Source organism: Lissotriton vulgaris, chromosome 10 (genome assembly GCF_964263255.1).
Source record: "Lissotriton vulgaris chromosome 10, aLisVul1.2, whole genome shotgun sequence".
NCBI classification, from domain to species: Eukaryota; Metazoa; Chordata; class Amphibia; order Caudata; family Salamandridae; genus Lissotriton; species Lissotriton vulgaris.
The window spans coordinates 170,119,342-170,135,712 of NC_141698.1; the positions used below are offsets into that span (position 1 = coordinate 170,119,342).

At 43.6% G+C, this 16,371-nt stretch overlaps 1 protein-coding gene across 1 annotated transcript in view; it reads right to left on the reverse strand.

Annotated features, from left to right (window-relative positions):
* Positions 1-16,371, reverse strand: part of UMOD (uromodulin) — a 260,131-nt gene that overhangs the window by 230,420 nt on the left and 13,340 nt on the right. Inside the window, exon 2 of the mRNA XM_086939738.1 lies at positions 12,920-12,970. Coding sequence (XP_086795864.1) covers positions 12,920-12,970 — 51 coding nt within the window. The remainder of the gene's footprint in view (positions 1-12,919; positions 12,971-16,371) is intronic.

The following is a 16,371-nucleotide window of genomic DNA, read 5'->3' on the forward strand; positions in this document are numbered from 1 at the left end:
CAGTTGTTGCCTTCCTCTTGATAATCGCCCTTTTTGCTATCGGATTTTAAAACATGTTTCATAGGATCCACTGCAATTCCTGGTTGGCCTCATCTTAGGACCCCTATCTTCCTGCCTGAGGGATGTTCCCTGCCTCCTTTGTTCTGTTTTTTTTTCTTATCCCTGCCTCTTGCTCAGGCCTATTCATAGTCCAGTGAAAGTTCCTCACCACCTTTTCTGGCGAGGTAATGGGGTCAATCGTTTTTGCTCTCTGGGACTGTAGGACTAGTTCATTCAAAGGATGATCAACAGTTTAAGCCCCTGGGGTGTCTCCTTCTTCAATGCTTTGCAGACTAGATTTCTGCATTTACTCCTGGCGCAGGTGTAAGTATGAGCAGTAATACTGTTTTCTGACTGTAGAGCTGCTGTCTTCAACTTTTATATGCAGAGTCCCATCCCAGTGTAAAGAATTGTGTCGGTTCCCCAGGTAACCTAACCACTTAGCGTGAGCATTGAATAATGTCAGCATATGGTGCAAGCATGTGACCCACTTGTCAAAAGTTTGAATCCTGGAAATACAAAATCAAATTTCACGTCTTAAAATATTAATACAATGAACGCCATTGAGTCTGATGGTAAAATTCTTAAATGTGCAAAAGAAAGGTGTTTTGTGTGCTATGAAAAGTGCCATTATTAGTTTAGTTTACTTTCACACCATTAAATGTTTGTGAAAAGTAGGCATTTATTCTTGCCTCTGACAATTAATAGAAATTACATAACTAAGGGTCATATGTACATGAAATAGGAGTTAGGATCTACAGGTGACCAGATTTTGACAAGGGAAAACCAGACATAAATGCAGGACTTAAGCCTATAGCCTTACTTTTATGCCTGGCCTACGCCGCTTAGAGGGAATTTTAGGGAGCTCTTACCCACACTTAATAGTTGCACACCCACATTCTGTGGGGTAGAAGGGACTCGGGGGCACTGCACAAGCATCGCGCCGGTTTCGAGCGCCATTTTGGAGTGGGGAGAAGGTTTTTCCTCACGGAGCGCCATCTTGGGTGAGGGAGAGCCACTCGCCCTGCCAGGACCCACGTGATATCCCTGCCGGCCATTTAAGATGGCTGCTAGACAGGTGCGCAGCGACGGTGCGCAGCGGGTGTGCCGTAGGGGCGCCGGAGGTGCGCCAGAGGTAAGCCTGTTTGCGCCCGTTCGCGCAACGGACGCGCCGGGGGCCGGTACTTCTGGATCTCTTTCCCGTGATACTATTATCTATACTCGTGATGAACTTTTATGCTTTAACACTAGCCCCCCCCGTCTAGGGGACCAGCTGCATCTCCAGGAAAACAGACAGACTCCTTTAGTTGTGGCCTTCTGAACGTTAGGTCGCTGTGCTCACATCATGGAGAGATTGCCTTCATGATTGAACACCATGAGTTAGATATCTTACTCATGACGGAGACATGGACTAGCACGGACTGTGCAGTAGAGCTCGGGATACAAAATCAGGCACATCCCCCGAATCGGTGCTAGAGGGGGTGGACTAGGACTAATACTTAGAGAGTCTATTGATCTTTCCCTGATCGACATCAAGACCATTCCTAGTCATGAATTACTTGCCTTCTCTCTAAATGGACAGGGGGGCGCTCTATTTACTGGTCTACTTTGTTACAGACCTCCATCTAGCCCTTTATCGGCTGTGACTGGGCTGATTGAGTTAATCCTTGATCTATCCGCCTCGCATTCAAGGCTAATGGTATTAGGTGATCTAAATCTCTGGCTGGGTTGCTCCGGAGATACTGCACTTACAGATCTGACAAAGACCTGTCGGAGTATTCAGTTGCAGCAGTTGGTCCTTACTCATACCCACCAAAAGGGCCATATACTGGACCTTGTTTTTGCAGACCCAGAGCATGTAACTGTTCGAAATATCCTGCCCCAGTGCTGGACGGACCATGCGTTAGTCCTTTTCTCTCTCACGCCCAAGGCGGGGCAGGGGAGAAATAGGAACTCAGGTGGGGTTAAAAGTACCAGACAATGGTCTAAACTCTTGAGCCAGTCCCCTCTACCCTCATTACTCTCTGAGGGCTTCATTTTAGAGGAAAACGTAGATCTGAGCTACGAAAGGCTTAGCCAAAGGATTGTGTCCTCTCTTGACTCTTTGGCCCCTTTACGGAAAATAAGAAACAGGCCCACTCCGGCTATGCCATGGTTTTCCGAGGAGTTGTTTCAACTTAAACTCCAATGCAAGCGGGCTGAGCGCACATGGAGAAAGAAATACCTGGACTCAGATCAGGACCTTTACAAACAGGCCCTGTCCATCTATAAAGCACAGATTAAATGTGCGAAGGCCAGGTTTTTGGAAGAGTCTCTGCGGGCGGCAGTTAATAAATCACAGACCTTATTTAAGATCGTGAAGGATCTGTCATGCCCTGCTAGTGCGATTAATGCCATCACCGCATCTCAGTCTCTGTGCGACTCACTGGCACAGGCTTTTGAGGATAAAATCGCAGCCATTCTGAATAATCTTGGCGTAACATCTGGCGGCAATCCTCAGAGTCGTACGGAAACGCACTCCGGGTCTACCATAGACTTCACCTCCAGCACTGCCAGGTTGGACTGTTTCCCTTCTCCAACTTTTGAGGAATTCTGCTCCCTGGCCAACAGTGTGTCGTCGGGATCACCTTTAGACCCACTACCGCATAAACATTGGAAGCTCTTCGGGAAGAACTCTTCCCCCCACTGTTAGCCATTTGTGATCAGTCCCTGGTTTCAGCACGGGTACCAGACTGCTGGACACTTGCCGTGGTATCCCCTCTACTTAAAAAGCCCACCTTGGACCCGGCTAGTCCTGCAAACTATCGACCCATCTCCCTGCTCCCGTTTCCAATAAAGATTCTGGAAAAGTGGGTCACAAAACATCTGTCTAAATACCTGGAGACTGGGTCCTGTCTGGATGAAGTCCAATTCGGGTTTAGACCGGCCCATGGGACGGAATCAGTGCTGGTGACTGTACTAGATGACCTCAGGACGCGAGCTGACCATGGAAGAGCAGCCTTTTTAGTGCTGCTCGATATGTCGGCCGCGTTCGATACTGTCAGTCACGCAACTCTGATTAACAGATTAGAGGAAGTAGGGGTAACTGGCCTTGCCCTACAGTGGCTGACATCTTACCTTGGAAACCGTCACCAGGTAGTGGCATTGCCACCGTTTAAATCCAACATCAGAAGAGTGGCACAAGGTGTTCCACAAGGGTCGGCCATCAGCCCTATCCTCTTCAACCTGTACCTGCGGCCCCTAGTTGCGCTGATCAAATCTTTTGGCATAGCGGTGACGAATTACGCAGACGACACTCAACTTGTCTTCTCACTTGAGGGCAAGGAAGCAGTGACACTTGACACCTTCCACCGCTGTATGCTCGCAACTGCGGACTGGCTGAATCAGAATTCACTGCAGTTTAACAGCTCTAAGACAGAAGTCTTACACTGCACCACTGACCGCGTCCCTAGACCTCTTCCGCCGGATTTCTGGCCACCCTCCTTCCAAAGCACGACTGCGTCTACCACCTCGGTCCGTAACTTGGGAGTGATGTTTGGGTCCAATCTCCAACTGGATGCAGCCGTCAATAAAACAGTGAGTACTTGCATGGGATTGCTACGTATGTTGAGAAAGGTCCTCCCGATGCTTCCCATGGACAGTAGGCCAGAGGTGGTGAGGAGCATCACCGTAAGCCACCTGGACTACTGAAATGCTCTATTTCTTGGAGCACCAGCTACCTTGATAGGAAAACTGCAACGGGTGCAAAATCTTGCAGCCAAATTAGCGCTTGCTCGCCGCCGCCACGACTCCTCATCCCAGGCATTAAGAGACCTTCATTGGTCACCGATCCTTCAACGGATCGATTTTAAATATCTATGTATCGTATTCAGGGCCCTTCACGGACAAGGCCCAGTGCCACTTCAGAACATGTTTCATTGGTACACTCCGTCCAGATCCCTTCGTTCGGCTTCTGCCTACCTTGCTGTGGTGCCTAAAGTTCTGAGATCACGCTGGGTGGCCGATCTTTCAGCTTTACGGCAGCCAGACTATGGAACACTCTTCCCCTAGGATTGAGAAGTATGAATGACCTTGTCTCTTTCAAGAAAATTTTAAAAACACATCTCTTTCCTAGGACTGCATCTTCTTAGTTCTTAAATCAGTAGGGTGCGCAGCAGGATCCTTCAGTCAAAGCGCCAGGGTACCCGTGGGGTGACAGACACGCGCTATAAAGATTACCAATACATACATACATACATACATACATACATAAAAAAAGCACATTGAGGCCCATTGTTGAGGACGTGGCTTTATTCAGAGTCCAACAGCACAGCATGCTTCCTTTCCCTAACGTTTCGGCGCAGGTGGCCTTAATCACAGGGTGCAGTAGTTCCACAAAGTGCATTCATGCGTGCTTTAAAAGGATTTGGGTCACATGACTGGAATTTACAAACTTCAGCTCCCATAGTGCATTGTGAGTTCTTAAACAAAATGCATACTGAAAGTTCTCATTTTTAAAAACCTGTGTTCGATTCTTACTTGGCACATGCACTATTCCATTGGATATTTCTGTTGGAGCCAGTCAGGTGAGTTGCAAATACTAAAAAGTGATGGTATTCCATGCGTGGCCTGACAAAGCTTTGTTCCTCAGCACGATCGTAGCAGGATGTTTTCCTGTTCGAATCCCTTCCTTGCGCACACACATTTTTCACATCAGTGGCATTCCTCTGTAGGCTGAGTGCGCAAGTGGGTCATGCTCCTCTTAAAGTTCAAAGCACAATTTTTCCGTTCCGGAGCCCCCGACCCTACAGGGCAGCCTCATCAAATGGGCACGGAACAGCCCATCAAGACAACAAAAAAAGCACATTGAGGCCCATTGTTGAGGACGTGGCTTTATTCAGAGTCCAACAGCACAGCATGCTTCCTTTCCCTAACGTTTCGGCGCAGGTGGCCTTAATCACAGGGTGAAGTAGTTCCACAAAGTGCATTCATGCGTGCTTTAAAAGGATTTGGGTCACATGACTGGAATTTACAAACTTCAGCTCCCATAGTGCATTGTGGGAGCTGAAGTTTGTAAATTCCAGTCATGTGACCCAAATCCTTTTAAAGCACGCATGAATGCACTTTGTGGAACTACTTCACCCTGTGATTAAGGCCACCTGCGCCGAAACGTTAGGGAAAGGAAGCATGCTGTGCTGTTGGACTCTGAATAAAGCCACGTCCTCAACAATGGGCCTCAATGTGCTTTTTTTGTTGTCTTGATGGGCTGTTCCGTGCCCATTTGATGAGGCCGCCCTGTAGGGTCGGGGGCTCCGGAACGGAAAAATTGTGCTTTGAACTTTAAGAGGAGCATGACCCACTTGCGCACTCAGCCTACAGAGGAATGCCACTGATGTGAAAAATGTGTGTGCGCAAGGAAGGGATTCGAACAGGAAAACATCCTGCTACGATCGTGCTGAGGAACAAAGCTTTGTCAGGCCACGCATGGAATAACATCACTTTTTAGTATTTGCAACTCACCTGACTGGCTCCAACAGAAATATCCAATGGAATAGTGCATGTGCCAAGTAAGAATCGAACACAGGTTTTTAAAAATGAGAACTTTCAGTATGCATTTTGTTTAAGAACTCACAATGCACTATGGGAGCTGAAGTTTGTAAATTCCAGTCATGTGACCCAAATCCTTTTAAAGCACGCATGAATGCACTTTGTGGAACTACTTCACTCTGTGATTAAGGCCACCTGCGCCGAAACGTTAGGGAAAGGAAGCATGCTGTGCTGTTGGACTCTGAATAAAGCCACGTCCTCAACAATGGGCCTCAATGTGCTTTTTTTGTTGTCTTGATGGGCTGTTCCGTGCCCATTTGATGAGGCCGCCCTGTAGGGTCGGGGGCTCCGGAACGGAAAAATTGTGCTTTATACATACATACATACATACATACTGTTCCGATTGTGCTTAGCCTTGAAAATGTTTACACACACACACACACACACACACACACACATATATATATATATATATATTTCTCACCGAAGCAAAAATCACACAGCACTCTCCCAGTGGGTAGATATCACAAACGGTTTATTTCTTTTAGCAAGCCATTACTCCTTCCTCCACCAACACGTTTCAACCGACTGGTCTTGATCATGGTGCAAACAGTAGTCCTTCTGCAGTTTCACTTATTTATACTATACACCCAGTTAGCACATTATGGTGCATTCTGGGACTAGTAGTTTTAACATGTCAATTACACCCAAATTGTGCCTCTAAAAAACTTTATATATACAGATTGTCACCATTGTCAATAAAGTTGTTAGACAAATTGTTGAAAGGAAGTTTGTTATTAAGGGCATTTGGCACTTGCCCCCGTTAAAGTAAGGATGACCTATTGTACCAGGGGTCGAGATTACCATGGGAACGAAATGAAATTCTGTCTCAGTGACTTTGTTTTCATTCTTATATTTTGTGCTCTCCACAAAATATATTTCCGCCCCATCTGTATACTTCAATAATGGCTTAGTGCCATAATTCATCCCAAGATCCACACTTCCAAGGCTCAGTGCCCCATCATTTTCCACAACTCTATTCGGGCAGTTAGCCTTACCCTTGTTTCCTTGTCCATTGTGCACCATAATTTATACATGTTCTAGACTCAATGTATGTTACATTCTGCTCTTTTAAAAAACAAATTGGGATTGCTAAGCCTCTCACAGGTGTACATGCAACTCTTCATCCCCGTTTAGCCCTATCGGGAACTTAGTTTTAAATCTAATGATCAGTCTCGATTCGAAGCGTCTCAATTTGAGGGTTCTGTTCCCCCCTCTTTCGTGCACAGGAACCGTTGCCAGACCAAAGTATGTCATGTCTTTCCATGTTCTTCCACTGTGGGTTAAGATATGTTTAGACATGGCATATGTTGTGTCTTTGTCCTGAATTGCTCTTGTGTGTTCAAGAATCTGTTTTTTTAAGGGGGCAGATCTTGCTTCCAATGTAGCATTTGCCACAATGGCACTCCAAACAATATAGAACGTATGTTGTGTTGCATATGATTTTATCATTGATGTTAAAAATCTTTCCTTTTGGATCCATAATAGCTTTCATATTTCTGCCAATTTTACAAGCTTTGCAGTGACTGCATTTGCTAAATCCCTTTTGTAATCCTTGTAACCATGTTACAGGGCGTTTGTTCACAAAGTGGCTTTTGACTAATTTGTCCGATAACGACGGTGCTTTTCTATATGATATTTGAGGCCGATTTCCCAGTTGTTTGCAATATGCGGGTCTTTCAATAAGATGTTCCAATACTTGTTCAGGGAGTTTCGGATCTTAAAACTTTATTTACTGTAAGTCAATACCATTCTTATTGGTTCTTTGGAGTTGCTGTTTATGTTCTTATCTTTTCCTCTTATCAGTGTGTCAGCCCTTGTAATTGATCTTGCTTTCATTTCTCCGTGATTGATGTCATTATATCGATAACCTCTCTGTAAAAAGTGTTGTTTTGTTTTGTTTCTCACACACAGAAAATGGACCCAACGGCTCAGTCAGGTAGATGCTAACCTTTTCACCTGTTACGCGTTTCGAGCACCCAGTGCCCTTTCTCACACCATATGTATATATATATATACACATACACCTACACACATATATGGTAAATGTGCGTGTGTGTAAATATATACATATATATATACGCCACACATTTACAAGCTACATATACATAACTTTAGCTACAACACTACCTCTACTCTGAACATCCCTGCCTTCGATCCCCGCTCTGTCTCCTCATCTGCTGCAGCATTCATGCAACCTACCTCCTACGCTGCCTGAAAAAAACAGAAATTCACTTAACAAGAGCATATCTTTTAATTCTTCTTTCAGGATGACTTGACCTTTCTCCCAAAAACTTTTCTCCCAAAGACCAGACATATGTTTAAAATTAGGAAAAGCGTTGGGACAGTCCTTAGATAACCGGGTCTGTACAGGGAAATACGGGGTGCCTGGATACCCTATCCGTGGAACCACTGCTTGTTCTTAAAAAATATTTTCATCATTCATAAAGGGAAAGGGGTCCCCTAGGAACTCCCTCTCATTTTCAAATGGTTGCCACCTCCTTTGAGGTGTCGGTAAAAAATTAATATTTTGCGACTGTAATTCGGTTGCGGAACATTCATATTTACTACTTCGATTCTGTATTTGGAAGATATGTTCTGAACACGCTCCTTCCAAATACCAACTCACAAACACAAATTTGCTTTTAGGTAACATGCTACCAAATCAGAATTTCTTATCTGTCCTCCCATTGTCAACTCTTGACTGCAGTTCCAATTAAACTAGATTTGCTCACCTGGCTCCAAACTCTGGAACCAGCTGCCGTTATCGCTCAAATCTTCCATGTCTCTGCTGGAATTTAGAAAACTTCTCAAAAACAATCTCTTTACACAGTCTTGCTAGCTCCCCTCTTTTACATCTCTCAGCACCACCTAGCGCCAGGAAACTTATGGTGACAGTGCGCTTTATAAGACTCCCTTAAGATAAGATAAGATAAGATAAGGTACATGTGTAAAAACAGTTTTGGGTCAGATAATGACCCATTTCTGATTGTAAAAATAAGTTGTGCATGTAGCCTTGATTTCTTTCCTTGTTCTGCAATCTCACACATATTTTCCTATCTTTTCGTCAACCTGTGAAGTAACAGAGCTCTTGTTTCTCTGGTGAGCTGCTAAATCCGTCCTCAATGTGTGTCCAGGTGGCTCCATTTGAATTTATCCTCGTAAACAATTTACAAAAGCGAGGATAGAAGTTTCTCTTCTCTCTTTCACTACTTAAGGCTCTGCTAAACAGAGTCCTTTATGCTGTGAATCTTGGCACCCTGCTTCCTCCTGAAGTGGCGCCAAGTCCCCCAGGGAGGGCACACCCCAATGTTTGAAGCTGTGCCATATGGACCTCTATCTATGGCTGGGTTTTCACTGGTTTCCATCTCTTTCTTTTTTCTTTAAGAAACATGCTCTTGGTAGATTAATCTCCTTAGCTTTGACAAATTTTGATTCAATTCAATGCAACCTTAATCTAAGCATATCTCCTTTCCCACGGAAACATTTATGTCACTGTTGTCTTACCTTGTTCACATCTAAGGATGACAAATTTGAAAAAGACGTATCTATACATCAAAAGCAAAAACTATCTAACCGATGGGTAACGTGTTCAGACCCAGAAGGAAAACAAAAAACAGAAAATGCAAATTACCAGGATATTCTGCATGCAGGCATACCCAGGCAACATATTCATGCATGTTGAATTCAACATGCATGCAGACATAAAAAGCATGCAGACACGCTTAGGCAATATAACCACATATTTGCATACAGTCCACATGTTGAAGATAACAAGCGTAAATTGAAAACACCATATGAATGTGCATGTAGACACGCAAACGAAGATGCACCCATAGGCAACACATACACAACATTCATTCATAACAAGTCATGACTTCAAGCACCTGTCCATGGGTACATATGCACATACATAGCACACATATAGGGCCATATGTATCAAGCAAATTCGCATTCGCAAAGGCCGAAATTCGCAGATTTGCGGATTTGCTAAATGGTATGTATTAAGCAAAATGTGGTGCCAAACAAGGATTCGCAAAATTTGAGATTCCTTATTTTGCAATTGCATTTAAGGAATCGCAAATTTTGCAAATACACCAAGTGGGCGGGAACACCTCCAACAAGCAGACCATCTTCTCTTTTCTGATTGTCTTTCTATCCTCAGAGTGCTTTGCAGCAGTTTTTAAAGGGCGAACTCAGTTCAGATCGGTGGCACCCCTAAACCGAATGCTAAAGTTCCACCTGAATCCTCACTCAAGATTTACTGAAGTGGGATCCAATTCTTTTTACGAACTTCATTTTATCGTGATCTAACGTAAATACATTACAATATCAAAATCAATTAAATGTACACAGTTCATGTTTGATATTGAATGCATTCAAGTGCCATTTTGTTACTCAAAATAGTGGAAATTGATTAACAAAGAAGTGAGCCAGTTTTAAAAACCTTAATTTAAGGAATCGTAATTTGCGATTCCTTAAATGCAATGCTAGAAGCACTTTCAAATAGCGATTTCAGACAAATCAAACTTGTCTGTAATTTGCAAAAACAATGAAGTTTTAGGTTACACACTTGGGGCATGTGTGTTTGCAACATGGGTGCACATCACAATTTTAGGGGTGCAACAGGGTGCAACAGGGTGTCATTTTGACACCCTTGCACCTTTGAAATTGCATGAGCAATTTGTGAGTACCTCGTAGTACTTATGGGCCTTTATGAATGGGAAGTAGTTCCTTAATTGCAACTCGCAATTAAGGAATTCGTAAAAATCGCTATTTTTTTGCGATTCCTACATGCATAGGCTTTTGCGATTCTTTATTAGCAAATCCTTATTTCTCGCTAATAAGGAATCGCAAATGACGTTTCATGCATGTGCCAGTTACTGTATAGGAAATCATAGGGTGAAATTTGATGCATTTCCCTAAAATTCCAGGTATAAGATTTGCTTAGGTCTCTCTCGCTCTCTCTACCACAATGTCCCCCAAATCCAGCTGAAACTTGCCTCTAGTGGATCAGAATAAAATCCCACCACTTCTCGCCACCTTTTCTCCCACAGCTCAGAGTCAATAACTCATCTGAGTCTGCAAATCCCCTTCCCATCAAAGAGGACAAGAGTCCCACGTCCTATTGGCAGGCAGGTGGGGACTGACTGGGGTCTAGCTGACAGGAAGATCATTGTGTCACAGTCATTTTAAGCTGGCCCCGTTGCTCCATGGATGGTGAAACATTAAGGCTTACACTTATCTCGGGGCCTCAGAGGACTTTGCTCGAGGGAAATATTTATGTCACCTGTTCACACTGACTAACACATTTAGGGAGGTAATGTGACAACTTAATGAAAGTCATTTCATTTATTTTTGTGCGTGCTTCAAAAATGGAGCCTGTGGCTAAATTCTTAACAGAGGAAAAACAGGTTTTCGGCAAAGGCCTCATTTTAAAGTACAATACGCTGCATACAAATGCACATACCAGGGTTTCAACGCCCATGTTAACTTTTCGGATGTCATTTATAATACCTTACTTTTATGATTTAAAAACGAAGCAACTGTACATAACTGTTTAATGCACAGAAAAAGGGTGACTTAATATAGTGAATAAGCTGACACTAATTGCGAAGTCATCGTTACTCAGGGCCATATGTATCATCAAACTATTTTGCATTTCCTAAATAGCGAATTTTAAGGAATCGCTATTTAGGAAATGCAAAATGGTATGTATGAACAAAATCGCTTTTTATTTGCGATTCCTTCAGCTTCCTTATTTGCGAATTCGCATTTTGCGAATTCGCATTTTGCGAATTCGCAATTAAGGAATAATTTCCAATGCATTCCTATGGGCCAGGAGGCCCATAGGAATGAATGCAAAATAATTCTCAAATTGCGAATTTGCAATTTGCTAATCGCAATTTGAGAATTATTGCAAGGGTGCAGGGGTGTCTCAAAGACACCCTGCTGCACCCCTGAAAAGAACATGTGTGTGCATATGGCGCACATACATGCCCTATGGGCATGTGTGTGGAACATATGCGACCTTTAAAGATGCCAATTTGTGCATTTCTGGAAGAATTTGCAAGTTACCATCAACTGAAAGTTGGTGGTAATTTACGAATTCTTAAACAAAATGTGCAAGCTAAAATTGCTACATACATAGCATTTAAGGAATCGCAAATTAGCGATTCCCTAAATGCTATGGAAAAATAAGGAATCGCACACGTTTGCAATTCCTTATTTTGGGAATGTTTCATACATTCCAAAACGTGCAAAACGGCCGTTTGCGAGTCGCAAAGGCCGAAATTCTGCGAATTTCGGCCTTTGCGATTCAAAAACGACTTGATACATATGGCCCTTAGTCTTTCTAAACACAAGCCTGGCTTGTGCAGCGGCTTGGTTCTTTTAAATTCAGGCTGCAGTTAGCTCCAGATGGAAGTGGGGTAACCCCTGCAGGCTTCTATCTAGACCTTTTAGCAGCCCGAGCAATCTGTGAGCACGTCACAGATAATCTACCAAACAGTCAAATAGGCCAATTTCAATGCAAAATTGTTTTCCTTTTTAGGGATTTGGCGATTGTTTAGGACTTTTTTTTTTTTAACACATGAAATAATTTTACTGAATTAGATGTTTTTATTCGAGAATGTATGATGAACTAGAGAGGGGATTTCACATTTTATGAAATTATGTTATCTCTTATCTGTGCTTTCATGATCATTTTAACTTGATCGAATAAAGATTGGAATTTAATTGAATTGACTGACCACATTTCAAAACACCAGAGACAGAATCCAAAAATAAAAACAAGAATTCAGGGGAGCACAGAAAAACAAGGGATTCCCTGCAAGTCAAAGGTAGCTGCTTGTATGTTTTATGCTAGTGAGGTTTGTTTTAAGTCGCTGGTGGGGCGCACTGTGAGTAGATAAAGCTGTTAAATGCATCTATTTCACAGTCAACCATCCTGACAATTGGACAGCTACTGGTCACGGGTTACAGAGGCAGGCGCATAATGCAGGCCCCCCCACGGCGCCTGATGCTGGGGGGGGACCCTAACTCTTCAAGGTGGGCCCCAACCCTTAGGACCTCCCCAATCAGCCATGGCCAATACATTTTTGTGAGATAAAGGAAACTCAAGCCTCCCATCTGCGGGAGAGGGGGGTGGGGGGGTTTAATCAAATAAAACATTTGACATGACAATAGGAGTTTGTTGTCTACTCCACTAATGCATATCGTAGTTGCTGAGTTGCAAGTAGCCTCCATGCTTTCAAAATTCGATTATTGATTATAAAATCATCAGCCATCTTACCTGTCTGGGAGGCACAGGAGCTAAGGCTGCCATTGGCCCTCAAAGTAGAATCTGCAAAGATAAACCCAAAGAGATGCTTTTAGTAATGTTTAAATTTGGTGCGGATGTCCCCAGAGCATTTTCTTTCATAATAATATATAGAAACAAAACTACTGAATTAATACGAACTACAGTTTTTTTTTTAAAAACTACTTTTATCAGAAGCCTACAGGAAACATTTTCTTACAGTACAGTATGGATATAAAAATTCAACAACAAAGGCGTAGATGCTGCATTTGATTAACAGATAGAAATGTGAGGACGCAAGGATCACCTCCCCACCGCCCGCCCCCCCTTGTCAAAAACAGCTGTTTGAAAGTTTGAACTTATCAGTGGAAGAAGGAGCTGTACCTGATTGTGGCACCTCTGGGAAGGATTCCGGCCCAGTCAGGGTATGTGCTGCCCATTTTCCTACTTTTCGGGTTTGGTGGCCATTCCCACCCATAGAAGCCTTCTTAGAAGCCACCAGGAATTTGTCTCTATAGGGGACCAATGCCCACATGCATCAAACTCCTGTTTTGCATTTCCAAATTTGCGATTTTTACCGAATCGCAAATAAGGATTCGCAAAACGGGATGCATCATAGAAAGTGCTTAATATTTCCGAATCGGTAAAAATCGCAATTTTTACCGAATCGCAAATATTATGCGAATTCTAAATTGCGAATTCGCTATTCCCATTGATTCATATGGGCCAAAAGGCCCATAGGAATCAATGGAAATTGCGAATTCGCAATTTTGAATTCGCAAATGTTGATGCATTCCATGGGTGCAGGGGGGGGGGTCCAAAGGACCCCCCCCCTGCACCCCTGAAATGATTTTTAAATGGATGTTTCAAACACACATGTCCTAAGGACATGTGTCTGTAACATGACATGGTTTAAAATGCAAATTAGAACATTTTAAACAGTTTTCGCAAATTACCACGAGGTTCAACCTCGTGGTAATTTGCACTTGCAATCTTTGATTTCGCAATTTGTTTTCAGAATGATGCTTTGCATTTAAAGAATCGCAAAATTGTGATTCCTTAAATGCAATCGCATTCTGGAAAGTCGCAATATTAGCGATTTTCATAAAAAAATAATGATGCATTCCAAAAAGCATTTTTGGAATCGCAAACGGCCGATTTTAAGGAATCGCACCGTTTGCGACTCGAAAAATGCTTGATGCATGTGGGCACAGGTGCTGTATCTCGGCAGGGAGCTTTGAACCTGGCGAGAGTCTGACTAAGCCTGGGCAAACTCACACAAAAGTCACCCACAAGGTTTCTACAGGTGTAACGGAGAAAATGCAGGTAAAGTTGAAGTGGTGACAATGAGATTGTATTTACAATTGAATTGTACAAGCTTATAAATAATAATTCAAAATTCTATCTTTTGTGGTAGTGTAGGCCAGCAATTAAGCCTTATTAGAGGGTAGTGTTAAGCATTTGTTGAACACAGTCAGTCAATGAGACTCACACTCAAGAAGAAACTCTAGATCAATAAGAAAAAAAACAGGTAACTTTATATAATATTTAACACCAAGGACTTTGTAATTTGGTAAGTACTTTGGAGTTATCAAATGTTACGGTTAAGCAAAAATGTCACACAAATGCGTTTTTACATGGAAATGCTTTCCTATGGAGAAAGAAACATATTCTGCATACAAGTAGTTGCAATTGTATTCCGGGGGTCACATTAAAGACTTAAGGTGCCAGGCTGTCGAGGTCACAAGATCCTCCAGCAGTTCGAATATGTCTGCCCTGGGTTGTCTGGGTGCAGAGGTGTTGGGTGGGTTGGTAGCCTTGTGCGCTACACCATGGGCAAAGGAGGGAGGCCACCCAGTAAAATGCTGTATCGGGGACTTGGGGTCAAATCCAGGAGCTCCCAATGGGGGTCCCAGTTTAAGAGGGTCTGGAAGCAGGGGGGGGGCACAGTCCATGTTGGAGGGCCCAGGCCGGGGAGCTCAGTGCAGAGGGTTTTGATCGACTGGGCCCATGCATCAAAGGCACTCACAGTTCTCGGTCAGACCTGCAGAGCGGGACAAAACAGGACAGCTGGGCCACTCTTGGCGGTGGCCTCTGACACTGATGTACATTATCGGCTGGTCGGTCTTTGAAGTACTGGAGTGTATATTGAACTTCAAACAAACTTCGGTTGCTGCAAGGGGTCTGGTACCATGGGTATTGGTGCAGAGCATTTCCGTGGGGTCCTATCATCTCCAATCTATGTGGGGAGTTGGATATGACCTCTGGGAGCATGGTGAACTTCTCTGTATGGCTGGTGTATTGATGGACCCGATGGTCAGCAGTTCAGTGAACTGAAACGTGGGGTTGGTGCCTGCAGTTTGCTGGGAAGTGGCTTCTCCCTTCAAGGGAGATACTGACTAGTTGCCAAAGTTCTGGCAGCCCTCTGAAGCTTTAAAGGATGCACAGCTGAAGTAGAAATGGGTTGTCGCAATTTGGGGACAGAAGCAGGCAGGCAGGGTTTGGCCCCAACGTTCATGGTTAGTCCACAGTTCTCGCTTCTTCAGCTTTATACTTCTTATTCTTTAGACAGGCAAATCTGCATTCCTGGTGTCGGGCCACATAAATACTGAATTAAATGGTGCTAAGGGAAGTGAAAGGTGGTGGTAACTCGGCTACTTAGCCTTGGCGTGACTATACGCCCTACATGACCACTATCACAGTGTTCCTAATTACACCAAAATCAAAATTGTGGCACTCTTGTTCCATGGATTACATCACGCAGGCCACCTTAAGGATGTTACGAGCCTGGTCGTGCAGCACGCCTAATTGCATATCAAATGTCCGACCTGTCCTGTTGCCAAATGAGCCTCAGGCAGGGGGTAGCATCTCCCAGGTCTGGGGTATGCTGGGGTCACATATCAAAGGCGGCAGAGGGTTCAAAGCCTCCGGCTCGCCTTGGTATGCAGTTTCACCAGCAATTCTGCTGGAAGAGGTGTGAACACCTCCTGCCAGAGCAGGCAATGATTCTGATCTCTGAGAACGCGGGCACTCACCTCTAGGAAGTTAGAAACTTGTCTGTGGTGGCAGGCTGAACAATACCGGTCAGCAAGCATACTAAGGCTGGTAGATTTTCAGAGGGCACCCTGGGTGGTTATCTTAATAAATACACTATTGGCATCAGAATGGATTAATTAAGACAAGGTGTCAATATCCTGAGGGAAAAGTCCGAAATGAAGTTAGGAGTCCACACGATAAAATCAAGTATCATAGAACGAGATGCTGTTGCAACATGAGGAGGACTCTCCTTAAGGACCTCATTTTCTAAGGATATCATTTTCTTTGCATCTATGGACCTTGATTTTATCAAACGTGAAGATATGAGTTATTTTTACTTCTGCCATACCAATTGACATAGTGGCTAAAGTTGTTTTGCTGATGGTCGAAGTAGCTGTAACCTTACATAA